We start from the raw sequence: 17,276 nt of genomic DNA on the forward strand, positions 1-17,276 counted from the left end.
TTAACAAAAAATGCACTTTATTAAGAGTCACACGGCCCAACACTACGCATAGCGCTTATGGGTGCAATAGAGATTTTGCGAAACGGACAAAATATAGTAAAAATGGACAGAGGTTCACGCGAATAAATTTGTATTTAAAAATAAAAGTGTGCAAAAAAGTTATAGTTTCGAGTTGACCATGGCCCGGTGTCCCCGGGATTCGCCTTGTCATCGTGTAACTATATGTAAAGCATAGTCACATTTTGCGGCACAATTTCTATATAATTTCTCCGTTTTTGTCAGTTTTACCTTCTTAAATAAACACCATCGAAACGAAACCAAGGTTCCGTAAATCAGGGTTTCCCAAACTTTTTTGGACCACGGACCACTATTTGTGAATCTGTTTTTTCGCGGACCGCAATACAAAGCCAAAATAAATAAAACCGATTTTTTTTGTTTTTACTAAACTGACAACATCAATAGGACGGAAACTTTTGCGTATAGGCAAACGGTTGGAATGATCTCAACAAAACCGCAAATTCCGAATGGCGATAAGAATATATTATTACGTCATAGACGAGGAATACGGGAATTTTTCGTAAACAACTTTTTGACTACAACGAAGGCGCGGCAAGCAATATTTACGATCGATACTGGATAGCAAAAGCTTTCGAAATCATTAGGTTGTGAATAACTGCGGCAATTATGCTTGAAAGGGTATCGTACTGTACAGCATATATGTGCGACTTTTTAATTTCTTGTCATATCGCCACAGACCACCTGTGCAGTCGTCGCGGACCACCAATGGTCCGCGGAACACAGTTTGGGAAACCCTGCCGTAAATCATTGCCATTGGGAAAAAATGCGGCTAAAGCAACAGCAAACATCTTACAGTTACCCTTTTCTATTAGAATTTAGAACAAGTCAACTTGTCAAGTCCTTGAAATAAAGCCAAAACGATAACTGACAAACTCGTCCGATTATGAGCAATATACCTTAAGTAATATATATCATTAACGTAACCGTATGCCAATCAAATTGTTTTATGTGCAAAAATAAGAATAAATACCTTAATTTTATAAAAAATGCTTAATGAAAAAACTTTATTTCAACCCAAGTCATTTGTTCGCAAGTCTCGAGTCAAGTAGAGTCATTTGCTTAAAAGAGGTCAAGTCATTTAAAAACATTGACTTAAGTGCACAAGTCAAGTCATTGACTTAAGTCTTTTCAACACTGATTTTCAGGCGTGTTTACTGTTTATTGACCTGTAGCGGGAATATTTCTCTCCACAGGAATAAAAATCATTTTAGTACAAATGGCTTCTACAACTCTTACAGGTTTACACTTCTACACGAGTCACGAAAGTTCGTCGAGGCAATTAAGAGGCAAAAAAGGCAATTCACAACCCACGTAACGGATAAAGACGTGAAAACGACACTTGATTGTTTCGGATTTCTGCGAGTGTCGCCTTTCGCGCTTATAATACGAGGTGAAATGGGTTCGATGGACCTGAAACGGAAAAGGCGCCGTCTGGTAATTCCTGTACCGCTTCGCTTTGTTTCCTCGAGCTGGGTTTTGACAAAAACACAGTCGGTCCAGGCAAAGTCTAAACCTGATTGATTAAACACATTTGCATCATATTTGATGCTGAAAACGATTGAAGGGTTATTTGAAACGTCAAAATGTACCTAACTGTATAATGAACTATACAGCCATGGAGCTAACAAAACTAATATTTTACACGGAGAAGTGAATAGAGGTATGAACTACATTTTAAAAATAAAACAAACGTGGAATTCTGTGATCCCTCGGCAAAAACAAGTAAAATACATAATCCCCCAGCTACATCTAATATGAAACAAGGCGAAAACTGAGTTTTTCACAACCCAGTAAGGAAATTCTTGAATCTTCGCCTCTTCGACAGGTCGCTATATATGGTAGGTCACCATAAAAGCCCTTAGCGGGTTGGAAGCCCTTGGGGTCGATTCCAGGATTTTTGTTTTGAAGGGGCGTGAGAAATTCAGGATAGCGTCACAAAAGTACGTCATGAAGTTATCAAAAAACATATTTTTTTGGTACTAAAAGGACGCAACGTGAAAAAAATACTTGGTATATAGATTGATCAAGTTGCTCAAACATTTTTTTATTTAAGAGGGTCCTATAAGACGCACTGCGCCTTTCGGGCTAAACCGATTTCAAGAAACCGGCTAAGATTTACTATAGACTTTATCTCGGTTTACACTAAGCGCGAGTATTTTTCCTTAGGCAACAAATACAGTTTGAGTGGTTGGCTTATTAATTATTGTTTTGCAAAAAGTGTCTCGTAATTTCTATATTTTCTTTGTGTGTCCAAAGTTATTGAAGTGTGTGAACCGCTGTTCTATGGAGCAACATGTTATAATAGTAAGCTAGTCTGACAAGTTACGTTATAATTTGCCCGCAAATCAGTAATTTGTTTAATTATATCAAGGGCACAAGTTTATCTGTTTCAATCGTAAAAATACTGATCAAAAATGTCGGTAGGCTAATAATGCTGTTGCTTGTTGCCATGGTAAACTACTTGTGACCATTAGAGGCGCTATTGACAACATAATTTAAAGTGTGTTGATGTTTTGGACAAAAACTTCACAGATTTTAAGTTGTATTTATAACGTTTCCACAAACTACACTTCTTTTGCAAAGCACAAATAATTTAATATGAGCTACACGTAGGGCAATTGTCAGTTTTAAACGCAATTATTAGTCAGGCAGTCGGAGGTCAGTCAGGTCAACCATACATTTTCAGTATTTGTCAGCAAACACATTGTATTTTTTGCAAAATATGTTTCAGGAAACGAATTTATACCAATAAAATCAATCAGCTCATGTTTTACAACTGTTTTTATTATTTTATTGGCATTGTACATTTTATGTATTATACATTCTATTTTAAAAATATAGTTATTCTAAGACCTCAGCCCTGTAGCCCATAAGTAATAAAGGGTCATTGAAAGAGAATTTCACTTTTGATTAAACATAACAAAACAGTGTTTATACCAAGCGGAACAAAAAACATATTTTGAAAAATATGTAGAAGTACATTTATTTTTTATGACATAGTACTTAGCTACCAACACCGTTCTTTATGTTAACCTTGAAATGCCATATTTACATTTTTTTAAATTTTAACAGAACTATAATAATCCACAATGGTTATTACTACTCGCCAAAGTACATATGTGGACAAAAATGTGCTGTTTGTTAGACACCTTCCCTCGGAACTCACCTCTCAAGACAAGAAACAATTTTTTGAGTTGTTTGGTGCACATGAGTCAAGAATAATGCCTGATAAAGGACAATTTAAAAACACTGCTTTTGTCATGTTTGCAAACCCGGATAAAGCCAAAGAAGCCATGGGTAGAATTCATCAATTGGAAGTCCTAGGTTGTTTGCTTTCTGCAGAATTTGCCAATAAAATACACGACAATGCAATGAGTTGTACAGACGCAGAAAACATCTCTGAAAAGTCTGATAAAGAAACTAATTTACATTCAACAACAGCAAGCTTGGAAAAGGGAGAATTAAAAAAATGCAAATTTTGTCAGAGATTGCCTCCAATATCTCCAAATTTTGGCTTGGAATACCCTTCCAATCCAGGTTTAAAGTATAAATATCCTGAACCAAAGGCCAATATTTTGTTAAATATATGCGCTGCTTTAGTCACGGTGCCCAAATTGTACACGCAGGTTTTGCACTTGATGAACAAAATGAATTTGTATCCCCCATTTTCTCCAGTTACACACATACCACCGGTTTTGGTAGAATTTATGCAACAGACTTTTGGCGGGTCATTTGATCCACAGCATTTCAAGGAAGAAAATCGAAACAAATCTGAATCCGAATATGAAAGCAGTGACGGTGATCACCAATTCAATCCTAACTTGCCGCCCCCACAAAGGGCTATGCGAGCAATAAAGAGAAAAAAGAAAGTGCACCCTCAGGACCCTAAGCGCAAACTAGCCAAGCTAATATCATTAGACCAAGCAGGAACCAGTACTGGTGCTGTTTCAGCCTCTAAGACTATATCCTCGAAAGATCTTTTTGAAAAGTCCGATTTGAAATTGGGTAAACCGCAGATAGCCTTCAATGTTTCCACTGATTTACCGCCTCCCGAAAAAAATGATAGCATTACTGACGAGGACAATGTGGTTAAAGAAGCTTCAGTAGGCTTTGGAAAAATCCAACCAGTTCAAAATCCAAGTAACACTTCCAGCAGCAACACAGATGACTACACTTTGACTTTCGATTTTATACCATTAAAGCATTTAGACTCTGGTCGTTTGACTTCAAAGGAAATGACCAGCCACTCACTTTTCAAACACTACAGACCCGGCGAGCCATCTTGTAGGCTCTATGTGAAAAATCTGGCCAAAAAGGTTACAGAAAAGGATTTGCGGCACATTTTCGGCAGGTTTGTCAACTTTGAAGACGAAGAGGAATCAAAAATGTTCGACATTCGTCTTATGACTCAAGGTCGGATGAAAGGTCAGGCTTTCATCGGACTTCCTTCAATTGAATCTGCTAAAAGGGCATTAAAAGCTGTAAATGGATATCAGCTGATTGGAAAGCCCATGGTTGTTCTGTATGCAAGGTCTGCAAAACCCAAAGCTGATCAAAGCAAATAGGAAATCGTTTTATTTTTTTGCTGCTCTGTTTCTGACAGTCTGCAATACAGCCTTATCTGACAGTCTGCAATACAGCCAACATAAATTTTGATTTTCTGCCTAATAGTGCTCCTGTTTTCAGTTTGTTGTAATATGTTAAGTGCGTGCATTTTTCTTTTAATCAATCATGCATTATTTTCCAGGCTAATATATATATATATAAAGGGTGTTTTTCACTGATATCAGCCATGCCTCTGGCTAGCACTGAAAACCAAGCTTACCAACTAAACTTGGAACCACAAAAGAGAAATGTATTTGTCACACAACTAAATGAACAAACAAATGAAGGTATTTCTTTGTTCATCTATGACCTATCTAAATTTCCTTGTTTTTGGCATGTGATATTGTTAGACCTATATGATCGGCTATAGCCTGGTTGTTACAAAAATTGTGCCAAATGATGAAAAAGTGGATGAATTGAAAGTTGAACGCTATATTTTAACAGTACTCACTATTTAGCTGTTTTAGGCATCTATTATGCATAATTATTTATTACTCTCAAATGCCTAGTTTGTTCGATATGTGCCCAGGAGCTTAAATTTAAACTCAAATACTGTTTTTACTTTGATGCCTATTGTTTTACAGCTAATTTAAGTTTGTTTGTCAGGCTACCAGTGCCTTGTCAATATAAATCAAGTTAAAAATACTGCGAAAGAAATATTCTAGATTTAACTGCTACTTGCAATATAGACTCCAGCAATGAACCAAAATTAGAAGAATATTGTCCCCCTAAGTAAAGCACAGTTTGGAATATGGCCAATATAGGACTATTACATAGAAATTAGAAAATGTCTTGTTAAGACCTTAACCTGTCAGAATAAGACCTAAACAGTCAGAATAAGATTATAATAACCTTTAACCCCAAACCCAACCCCTAACTTCATCACAAACTCCCTTAATAATTTAAAACTTAATCCCAATGGTAAGCCAACCCATAACTTATTCCTTACCCCAAGAGGCAAACAGTCCAGTGGCAAAAACAGCTAAGCCCTAACAACACTTTTAAAACTATAGTGCCGAAATCATTGTCTGTTCCCTGTAATACCAAAAAGTAAACAGTCCTACAATTTACAAATGTTATTTTAAGGCTATTGCACTTGCAGTTTTATGAAGCTAAATGGTTGTATTATTAATTAAAAAGCCAAGACAACACAATGAAACCGCTTTTTTACAATATGTGTAAACCAGTCTCGTGGCTGCATCACTTATTTTAATGCCAGACTGTTTGACCTAAGAAGTCAATGACTTGTGCAGTTAAGCAAAAGCACAAGTTGACAACACCCCTTTCTGCCAAAGTTTTACGAGCCGAAAAAAGAACAAGTTGCCATTATTATTGATGTAGAATGTCCAATCCTCAGATTGGACTCAAATTGGATTCATATTTTTATGTTAGGTAATTTAAATCGATATACTTTCTTCATTTTTCTGGGAATGGTTGCGCCTAAATTAACATACGCGAGTGACAAGTTTGGATGACGACCTGTAGCTAAGGCCAAACAATTACTGTGCTTGATTTAAATGCAATGTAGTGCGGCGTCAGCGTTTTTTGTGGGGCCCATTGCTTGCCAATAACCTTCGCCTCATTGTTAAGTGCCAATCAAGTGTTATTGGGAAAGCGATGACGTGTTATTCCTGGTGCAGAGTTCGCAATTTTCTTAAATGCGTTAAGTTGCACAACTAAAATTTTATCGTAAAACGAGCTAGCCTTGAAGACGCACATTTGTAATTGAAAATTTACGCACATTTTGAGATAGGTAATGCTCGCACAACTCTAAATTTAACTCTAACTATACCCTTTTTAAAGGCATTTTTAAAAGTGCTCACATTTTTTGCACATTTTCGCGTGCACATTGTGCGAAACAATGCCACGTTCCCTGTTGTGGGCTTGGACAAAATGCGTTACGGCCCTCGGGGTTACTCAAGTTAAACTTTAGCCAATATTGAGCGAAGTTACGCACAACGTAATTGTTAAGCATCAGTTACGCATTACTGTTAGTAGTTACTGTGTATTATTTGCAGCACTATGTTTAATCCCCAAAAACAGAGGTTATAAAAATATATATCAGGATTCGATATTCGCAATTCTTTATTCTAGATTCAAAACCTTTATTGTAGAATTCCTTGAAATTGTAATTTGAACATCGCTAGCCATCATCTGTGTATACTTCTGCCAAATTGTTCTAACAAGGAAAATATATCTTACTATTATTCCGTATTCAGACTACTTTTATCTGGCAACAGAAACCTTCCTGTGAAAAAAAGTTTAAAAACCCGAGTAAAACAAGGACCAGACATTTTTTAAGGAATATAAGAATATGTATTTCGCCTATACTGGTCACTGTATATGTATGTTACTTTATTAATTAATAGGAACTAAACTTTGAGTTTTATTATTTATATACGCGTCAGCGGGACAGTGATCGACAAGCAGAAACCTGCTGCCAATGGTTTTGGATTTCATAAAGATATGCCCTTTTACACTCTTCGGTAGTTGTACCTGACTAACTCATACAGCATTTTCCTCCCGCACAGATGACGACATCCGCCGCTTCGCCGTTGTCAAGGAGACGGCGGACAAGCTCCTCCACACCGGCATCAACACGCTTCAGAAGACATCGCTCCTCCGGAAGGCCGTCGAGGTGGAGGAGACGGATCGGGAGCTGGCCGAGAAGCGAGAGGAGTTCCGGCAGCGGATGGCGAGGAACAAGATCAAGGAGGAAGCTCTGCGCAAGAAGCAGGAAAAGATAAGGGAGCGGGTCACCAAGTTCGATCGCTTCCTCAAGGATAACGACGCCAAGCGAGCGCGCGCCATGCGCAAGTACCAACTGGAAGCTCGCGACAACAAACTGCGCAGCCGCGAGCTGGCCGAGGTCAAGGCCGAAGTGGTGAAGGCGCGCGAACGCAAGGAGGCGATGCTCAAGAAGCTGGAAGCCTACAAGAAGTACGAGGCCTACCTGATGCGAGTCGTCGACGTCCTGCCTGAGAACTTTCTCGAAATGACCGGCGACAACATGATCCAGAGTCTGATCCATCGCTACGAGGCGCAGGCGAACACGCACAGCAGTTTGATGCAGCGCAACCAGAGCATGGCGGGTGCAATGGAGGCCGGACAGCGCGAACTAGAGGACCTCAATCACGAGCGTGAGCAGCAGAAACTGGTCATTAACAGCCAGATGGCTGAACTGCAAAACTACCAGGAGTCCCTGACGCAGCGTGTACAGCGGCTTGAGCAGGAAGTAGGCGACACAACGTCCTCACATCGCTGCCTGGTCGGCGAGCTTGGTCAGATCCGGATGGCGATCGACAACATCGCCGAGGGCTGCCATGCGCGACACTTCCCGCCTCTGGGCGAGATGTCGCACGTGGAAAAGCTCACAATGATCAATCAGCACTTCAACGAGCAGACGCGAGTCGTCAAGCTCATCCAGCGTCTTGCTGAACGCAGGAGGAGCAGTACCTCTTCCGGAGCCAAGCCATTCCTCCCGAAAATCGCCGCATCTGCGTCCGAGTTTAAGCAGCAGGAGGGAAACACGTTCTCTAACCCCTCCGGCCAACCCACGCCCGCCGATCAGGTGAGGCGAAGGGCTAAGCATGCAACTGGCGGCTTCGTCGAGCAAATGAAAACTATTTCCGAGTCCAAAACCGAGTGAGATGGCGTCGCTTTAGGTAATAGGCTGCATTTTCGCAGTCGACCACGGATTTTAAGGCCCGTTTCTACCAGACTGGATTTAACTGGGCAGAGCCAAGCGTGTAACTTATCATTTTTTTAATGTTGGTTGTTAGGTTTGCCCGCCTTTTGTTTACACGCATGCTTCGCAAAAAGTAAATTCCCGTACATTGAGATTCGAAGTGTTTCAGCCTAAGTGTGAAATAACAAAACAAACCTCATTTTTTCTAAGCAATCTCAGCTTATCCCGATGAAGATGTTGAAAAAAAAGTTGAGCCGTGTTTCGTTGTGATTCCTTGCGGCTTGCTCATATGCACAGTGAAAACACATCATTTATTGTGGCGTCCCCCTTTTTTGCTGACGATGGTTTTTGGCGTTACACTGGCGTTGTTTTCATGACAATGTGTGTATGTGAGCAAATGTCGACTTTGATAGCTGCATCTGAGACAGAGAACTATTGCAGGGCAACATCTCTCTGTTTTTTTCTTTATGATGGCTAATATTCGCCATTTCTTACTTACCAGATTTATCACTTCATTTATCGCCCCTGTTTGTCACCTTTTCCTAGCAAAAGCAGTGCTTGTCAAAATATTGGTCAAAAAAAAATTGGGTCGTCGTTTGATTTGGTTTTGTCGACGACTGCGGTATCTAAGCAAGATTGCCTCAAAAAAAGTTGAGAAAACTGTGTGTGAAATGCGATGATGTTGCTCGTATTAATTGAATTCGCCCTTTTAAGAATGATTTCGCAAGTTTTGTTCCCTCACAAGAAGTTCAATGAAAAGAATTGGGTCACCAAAGCTTTGCTGTTATCCCTAACGCTTAGTATTTAGGTCACCACGAAATATAGTTAAGAAACACTGATTTGGTATATGCTTTGTCATATCATCCTTTGCTTATATTCTCAACCTCGTTTCAGATTAACTTAAACATCTATATTTTATCACCTCTTCCTTTGTTGGTTTATATCACCTGTTCCGAATATGTTTCGTCGCGCGATGTATTCTTTCGAGTTCAAGATAGAAAATGGTGTCCCTTTTACTTTCACTGTGCTGTGTTCGTTTATGTGCCACACAATTTCACGTGATTGCGAGGTCGTCAATTTAAAAGCAGCTTTTTGATAACTGTGGGCAAAGGTTTGCCTGCCGATTAGCTTCCATACGACCCGGTGTGTTGTAGGTTGCTAGCGTAACTTTGACCATTCTTCCAAATTATCTTCCCTTTAGTTTTAGTATTATGTTACTGTGTTCGTTTTTGCTTGACTTATTTCGTCCCTTGATATTGCGTTACACCGTACAATGTATGCCTTTTTAATAAATAAATAAACAAAGGACTTGAAAAATATGCTTTTTTGCAACGACAAAAAGACTTGATTAAGGCCGGCGAAAAAAAACTGTTAACATCTAAACAAGGTAGGTATATATATATGAGATAGTACAACAAGATAAAATTTTGGTCAAAACATCAGTTTTCAAAGTGAAAAGCGTGTTGTATCATCCGCAGTCTTCAAAACATACTTGTTTCACATCAATGCCGTTGTCTTCTTTGCGGCTTGTTACTAATTTCACAAGCTGTGAGCGATACGATGATGGTTGGACAAACTTAGTGTACTTATGTTGCTCTGTGTATTATTTTTTCATTGTAATTAAACATTTTTTTTTTGTTTTATTTAAAAAATACAAAAGGTAGTAAGTAAGTGCCCGCTGTAACTCACGAATGATTCGTTTGGTTACCAAAGAAAAATAATTTCACTTATTGTGTCATTGCGGGTATTAGTGTGTATTGTCGACAATGCGAAGCCGGTTTAAAGTAACCCGAGTCCGACTCCGGCCCCCAAAAAATACACCCGAGTCCGAATCCGGCCAAATGTATGATTTCGTCGAGTCCCGAGTTCTGCTCTGACTCTACAGCAATGGTTCCCAACCTGTGGTACGCGTACCACTAGTGGTACACGAAGGTCTTTCAGGTGGTACGCGAGTAGTTTCCGGCTTTTTCACAAAAACCTGGATTCACAACTTGATATTTTGTTCATTTGTTTTTTTTACAAAAAAATTCCCGAAGCCTATTCATTATTACGTAATATCCCTGTTGTTTTGTACCATTACGATCTTAAAAATACAGGTCATGTCATATGTCAACAAGGAGCACATAAGTTGCTTTAAAAAGCCGTAGGCCTACAACGCTGTGGGACATTAGGCGTTAATTATGTCAAATAGGTGCTCATGATAGATACCATCTACTGTTTTATATAGCTTAATCTACAAATAGCATTAAATAATCCTAGTTGAAGGCTAAAAATAGATGAAAACATGATTCGATTAACATAGTTGTTCTAGAACAGTGGTTCTTAACCGGGGGCGCCAAGCAACTCTTAGTTGGGCACAAGGTTTACTTCAATATTAAACTTTTTATAATGATTTTATCCTTCCCTGTTGCGTTATTAGTTATTAAATCTGCTTATATGCTGCCGCGTTCAAAAAAACGCCTTAAGAATGTTTCAATTTTACTTATATCGCTTGTTCAAGCATAGTTATGACGTCATTTAGTATCGGATCGTAATATTTTTGACAAACATATCTGGCATCGGAAAAATAAGTATCAAACGCCCGCACTGTTGAGTAATGGGTTAGGTTAGAATTTGAGTTAGGGTTGAAATTGCTAGTGTAGTTAGGAATGGGGTTAAAATTAGGTAAGATGTTGTTTGAATCTTATCCCAACCACTGACTTGAAAAATGTTGCCCCCCGTCTCATCGCAACTTCGAAAACGAAAGTTTGGCGACTTGAATAATATAAAGAAGTTTCTTTGCCAAAATTACACATGTTAAGAAAAGTAATTGAAAAAAAAAAGATTCATAATTTTGCGATTTGCGAACTTTGAGCCTACCTAAAGAGTACTTATGTTTTAGTATAGTTTCTCGAATTTGGGGACAATATTTGCTATTTATTCCAAATAATTGGGACTGTGTTTAATCTGAACAGTTTAATTTGGTTGAAGAAGAAGTTGTGCACCATGCCACCCTCTCCACAAACTGTGTTTTGTCAATTTTAACAACAAAACTACGAAAAAATTTTGCGCTTCGCGCGAACTACAAGTTGCTTTTTCTGCGCATTATTAATTGGGGGAAATTCAGACTTTTTACGCCAATTTATAATGTTATTTGCAGTAAATAGCCTTTGCATTGTGTGTCATCACACTTTTTAAAACACGATTACGGGACTGTTTTATTTTTTCACAACATGTCTGTTAAAAATCAGCTTGAAGTAAACCAATATATCGAGCACGAGCAGCTTTTGTGTTTTTCCCAAAATAAAGTTCAGCCTATACAAATCAAATAAACGCAAATTTTTCGCGCTTCACGCCACAAAGAGTTAACTTTTCTATTTTTATGCGGTCTGATTGTTATGTATTTGAAATTTACCGAATTTATTTTAGTATTATTGTGTAATATCTAAGGGAGCGCAGGGCACAGGACAATAACCAAAGAGGGGTGCGGTAGAAAAAAGGTTGAGAAATACTGTTCTGTAAGAAGTGGTACGCGTGACAGTACAGAGCGTCCAAGTGGTACGAGATCGTAAAAGGTTGGGAACTCCTGCTCTACAGCATGTATTTTACCAATTTAAGCAACTAAATTAAGGTAGATTTTCTGCAATCCACTCATAGGGGTGTCATAATTGATCCACCCGCAATACATGGTTTAAAAATATTTCACCATTTTCTATTACGCTTTTACAACTTACATTTTGCCGCCTTAACAGTTTTAAAAATTGATACTGCGCATGCGCACGTCGGACTCGGGGCTAGGGTAGTTTTACGCGGTCTTACTCGAGTCTCGAGTCCGGCAAAACAAACCGACTCCGACTTCGCAGCCCTGGTTGTCGATATAACAGAAAAATACCGAGTTTTAAAACGTGGCGCTCTCATGAGCGCCGGTGTGACCGCGTCAAGTGGGGATGGATCCCAACACCGCATTGCTGCTCACAATGAGAGCCAGACAAAAGGTTAAAAATCCGACACGAATCCCCGTTCCGGCGATTTACCTTCAATGAGTGGATATTGCGCTACAAAGGCAATTCAAACCGACCATAGGTTATCTAATACCGGCCCTGGGCCTGCGAATAAAAAGACAGTTACAACCAGTGTCCCACTAAGGTTCGCAACTGCGCAATTTGCGCAGTAAAATTTGCCTTTCGCGCACTTACATTATATTCAAGTTAAAACAAAAACAATACTCATATGGACCACAATGTCACGACACTATAAACGTACTCTTATCTAGTAAAACGTCACGTTTTTTATATTGTGTTCTTTGCTGTACTAAAACAAATGATAACTCGTTTTAATTTTATTTCCAATGTACAAAAAAATGAATGATTTATCTGGGAACCTTTAAGGCAAAAAATGATGAGGTAAACCTAACGATTCTTAACTTTTTAGTTGGCACTTTTATCATCATTGATTTTTGTAATATTTCACCCAGTAGGCCTAATACTGTTATAACCAGAGATACAACTGCCGAATGCTTTCGTTTGAGAAAGGAGTCGTCGGCAACCTTTTTCTAGTCGCGGGCCAAAACCAAACTCAGAAAGATCTCTGCGGGCCGCACAGAATGATAACTAAGAATTGTGTTAATTTCATGTTGAAACAACTGTGAATTAGCCGGACCTCGGATCGTAATAACATTTAAGAAGGCTATAAAGTGTTGGCGCAAAAAGCCCAAAAAAGCGTTTGTTTGGTTTAAAATTCGAGTTCACACCTCGTCATCCATACTTGTAACGAAACATTTAAAGGGTAATGTAAACTCAGGTTGGCACACCTGGCGAGCGAAGCGAGCGCGATTTTTTTGGTATACCGGCATAAAACCGATCATTTAGTTATATTACAGGGCTAGCTACATAGCCTTATCAATTACCGACGGTTGTTTTAGGTAAATTTCTCTAAAAGAGGGAACACGGCTTCTACACATGAATATGTGTGAAAACATGGTTTAAAAGTCAGTTTTTGTCTATTTTTCTAAACATTTTGATGACACATAATCCCGCATCATTAGGTGTAAAGACTTAATCATTCGACATCCACTCACCACCGCATATATAATAAGCAAAGGCACTGTATTATTATTAACACTTGCACGATAGAGAGAGAAAAAAAGACAATAAGAGCGAGTGCGGCCGTTTATAACACACTTGAAAGACAACCTCTCCAATTGATAAAGTATAGTAGTTAGAATAAAGCTATTTATAGATGTAACAAACCACGGGGTCGAAATAGGACAGTGGTTCCCAAACAAGTCAAGGACCCCTTTTCAAACATTACCCCAGCTTACGTACCAATTATTTTTTTAACACTGACCCTTACTAAAAATTTCGCATTTAGAAAATAAACTGATAATTTCCATTGCAATATTATAGACGAATTAAAATTGAAAGAAGTTTCATTCAATAACCGTTGCCTTACTTTTCTAAAAAATCTAAAATTTGCACTCCACTTTTGTATAACCCTGCGACCTTTTTACCGACCCTTATGTTAGGGGTATGTTGACCGATGGTTGGGAACCACTGGGATAAAGGGTTAGGTCAGAAAAACTCTAGCCAAAGATTTGGTCAGCTCCACACACGTATAAATCGGGGGAAAAAGGCGACAACGAAAGCGTAGAAAAAGAAGTCAATCGGCGCCTGTAACACCGGCAACCACTACTTGAACAGGCAACACTGTATTAGAGAAGATTGCAAAAAACGCTTTGCCGAAAATCGGCGACGAGACTAGCGATGCGAGCGATTCAAGCGACGCGAAACCGTGACGTAACAGCTGAGACCTAATAATATAAATGCGTTTTGCGCTCTACTTTAAACGGGACATAATTCAGGGTTGCCACATACTTTTATAGAAAACGAAATTATTAGAAAAATCAAAAAGACCTTAAATTGAGATCACTCGCCATATTTTATTAATTTAATTCTAAAACAAAACTACATAAATACCATGGCCAACGCAACACAATAAGAAATAGTTAAAATAGTTTTACGATCAACAATTTCAAAACGCATTGCGCGAACTGCATATATATGTATATATAAGTTTACAAATTTGAAAAAAAAAGAAGTTTACAATTTGAAAAGTCAATTCAAAAGACTTATAAAGTTTCGAAAACTTTGTGGCAACCCTGTAATATAGGCCCCTTCTTTTCAGTTGACGAGGACATATTAATCGGGGAGTGGTTTTGCATTTTATGTTGCAGCTTATAAAGTCTTTTTAGCCCGGTTTAAGTAGTTGTACCATTTTTTTTAATCCTGGTCAATTTACTTTTCCCGTCAAACAGCCGACTTGACCGAGTTAACAAAACATTTGTTGCGAGTGGGGAATGCGTTTGAATGTATACGCTCGCCTACAGTCCTACACGGGCGCGTATTTCGCCGGTGCTTCGTTGCGCGTCGGTGACAGTGGCTCTCAGTAAGGAGGCTTGAAGCGAATGCGCATAGTTGACGCGTCACCTTGTATTTAGTTGCCATGCACTCACCGAATGTGTTTTTTACTTTTAGTATCCTATATAGCAGTGTTTCGCAACCTTTTTTGGCTTGCGGCACCCTAAGGAAATCATAAATAGCTCGCGAAACCCTTGCTCGTATTCTTGCTGAGTGGTTAACGGTAACGTTACAATAAACGAGACTGAAACCGCACATTAACTGTACAACAAGGTTTGAAATTTTTTTCCAAATTTATCAAGAAGCTTACCAATAGAGCAAAAATTGGAATCCTAAGTAATTTAAAATATCTCTCGGCACCCTTGAGCGTTAAAAAATGGCACCCCAGAGTGCCGCGGCACCCCGGTTGAGAACCACTGCTATATAGCTACAAAAAATGTCCATCCGTGTGTACGGGTCGCGATGCAATCTTGGCAACCTAAACCGTCGGAAAATCGAGTTTTTCTACCAGTTCGTTTCAAATTTGAGCCCAATTAATGTAAACGAGATTCGCGGTGAACGCGAAATCCGACAAAATTATCGGAAACCGGCCCCGATAATAAATTTAAGAGATATTTTTCAAATAAATTTCAGGGTGGCCCAAGCCCATGCACCACATCATTCTATGTGGTCGGCGATACATTGTTGATTTTGATACTGCCGACATTTTTTCTATACGCGTACAAGAGGTTTGACAAGTGCGTGTGGTTTATAGCCATATAAGTTATTAAATACACATTAAGAGTTGGAAAAGCCGAATTAAATGAAGAATACACAAATATCGGCATGAGAGTTATTAGCCTATATTATGTTTGATGGGCAAAAAAATCAAGTAATACTGTGGTCCCATTAGTTGGCAATCTTGGGCCACCCTGTTCTATAGTCAATGCGAGTTTAATGACAACAGGTGCATTTTAACGCCATCCAATGTGCTGTGCAGAGGCCTGTTAACAATACAGGCTGAAAATAAAACACAGCAACAGCAAGATAAGTCTTATGGGGCAGCAGCGAATGTGCCTTTGAGCGCGCGTGCATTCGATTAAAGCTTAATCGTGAACATTCTTGGGCGTTGAATTGAGGTCAGCGGGATGTCAGTAAAAAAGGCTTGTGGAGGTAGGCGACAAAATGACCGAAGAGCCGTCGCGGGCACACATCGAAGCATTATTTCGCATTTAAAGCGACGAAATTCGCCCAAATAAGACGAGAAGCGTGTTTAGTGGACTTTGATTCGCTTTGGACGCAGGTCTGTCGTGTTACCGCAGGCTGTAAGGAAGCCGTTTTAGTTTGCATATACCGAGATTGCATAAGGGTGGGGGCGCTTAACACGTGGAAAGAATAATATAGAGATGTCTCGGAGCAACGAGTAGTAATAATATTAATGGTAGTAGTAGTAGTATAGGCAATAGTGGCTTTGGAAGGGTCGCGGGTACAACTTTAAATAACGAGGATCGGTATAATTTCTTAGCGGCAAGAATGTCGTCGGTGAGAAAAAAAAATCAGGTCCTGGACGGTTTTAGCAAAACAGAAAAAAAAAACACTTCTGAAACGGCGAGCAGCTTTGGTCAAAATAAAAACTTAAAGAAGCACGACAAAACTCAAAAGCACGATTGCAAAAAAAAAATATATATATATTAATTATGTAGCGTCAACAATTAACCACGAAATAAAAAAAATCGGGCTTTTTACACTCCTGTTTACAAGGTAAGAAGGCGAAGCGCGTTAATAGTTTTTTTAGTAGTAGAGTGGCGGCAACAAAAACAACAACAAAAATAGTAATAATATTAATAATAATATAGTAATAGGTTGGGCGCGCGACAATTAGTCTAGTAGGTAAGAGCACGGTGCGACACAATGGAAGAAAGGAAAACGGCTACAGTCTCTACAAAGGTCAGTAAATAGCGTCGCAAATCAAACCCTTGGACGCTGGCACATTTTCTGCTAAATTCTAAGCAAAAAAAGTGTAAAAAGAATAAAGAAAAAAAAGTATTTTTATGTTGTCGCATATTTTTTTAAAATATAAGCCAAAGTGATATTCTGATGCTGTTTAGGTGCAATTGCACCTTTGAATACCGCCGCCTAAAAGAGTGGTATATTGGTTGAGTTTGCTGCGGTTCATTGAAGTTAGTAGTTTAGATTTGACTCCGTAGTGTTGGGATACAAATAAAAGTGCTGCGTTTTAGGGTTTTCATTACAAAAATCGCAAGCTTGCAACGTATTAAACGACACACACAAACAAATAATAACAACCAGTTCTGGGGTAAATTACTATTGCAGCGCGTAAAACAAAAACAAAAAAGAATAAAATCGCGTTACCGTCAGGGGGCGCGAGAGAGGCTTACCAGCAAATAAATAAAAAGGGACGATAAAGTGCAGATTAAACGCCGACAGCAATTAAAAGGGAGTTAGATAGGGGATAGCGCGAACAAAAGAACGAAATTAACAACGAAGATGATAAAATCTTGAGTATAGAC

The 17,276-nt window shown here is 39.0% G+C and overlaps 2 protein-coding genes across 2 annotated transcripts; both read left to right on the forward strand.

Annotated features, from left to right (window-relative positions):
* Positions 1-3,156: 3,156 nt before the first annotated feature.
* Positions 3,157-4,824, forward strand: LOC146132079 (RNA-binding region-containing protein 3-like). The gene has a single exon (XM_083397282.1). It carries the CDS (start codon positions 3,168-3,170, stop codon positions 4,641-4,643), a length of 1,476 nt encoding a protein of 491 aa, XP_083253408.1. The 5' UTR covers positions 3,157-3,167; the 3' UTR covers positions 4,644-4,824.
* A 34-nt stretch (positions 4,825-4,858) lies between these two features.
* LOC146132080 (coiled-coil domain-containing protein 42 homolog) lies at positions 4,859-9,637 on the forward strand. The gene is made up of 2 exons (XM_083397142.1): positions 4,859-4,970; positions 7,215-9,637. The coding sequence occupies exons 1-2, from the start codon at positions 4,871-4,873 to the stop codon at positions 8,330-8,332; spliced, it is 1,218 nt and encodes a 405-aa protein (XP_083253268.1). The 5' UTR covers positions 4,859-4,870; the 3' UTR covers positions 8,333-9,637.
* The last annotated feature ends 7,639 nt before the right edge of the window (positions 9,638-17,276 follow it).

Source organism: Ascidiella aspersa, chromosome 9 (genome assembly GCF_963924565.1).
Source record: "Ascidiella aspersa chromosome 9, kaAscAspe10.2, whole genome shotgun sequence".
Classification (NCBI taxonomy): Eukaryota; Metazoa; Chordata; class Ascidiacea; order Phlebobranchia; family Ascidiidae; genus Ascidiella; species Ascidiella aspersa.

Coding starts and splice junctions, on each gene's coding strand:
- LOC146132079 (XM_083397282.1), top strand. CDS start 3,168: ATGGTTATTACTACTCGCCAAAGTACATATGTGGACAAAAATGTGCTG.
- LOC146132080 (XM_083397142.1), top strand. CDS start 4,871: ATGCCTCTGGCTAGCACTGAAAACCAAGCTTACCAACTAAACTTGGAA. Junction 4,971..7,214: donor AAATGAACAAACAAATGAAG/GTATTTCTTTGT, acceptor CCTCCCGCACAG/ATGACGACATCCGCCGCTTC.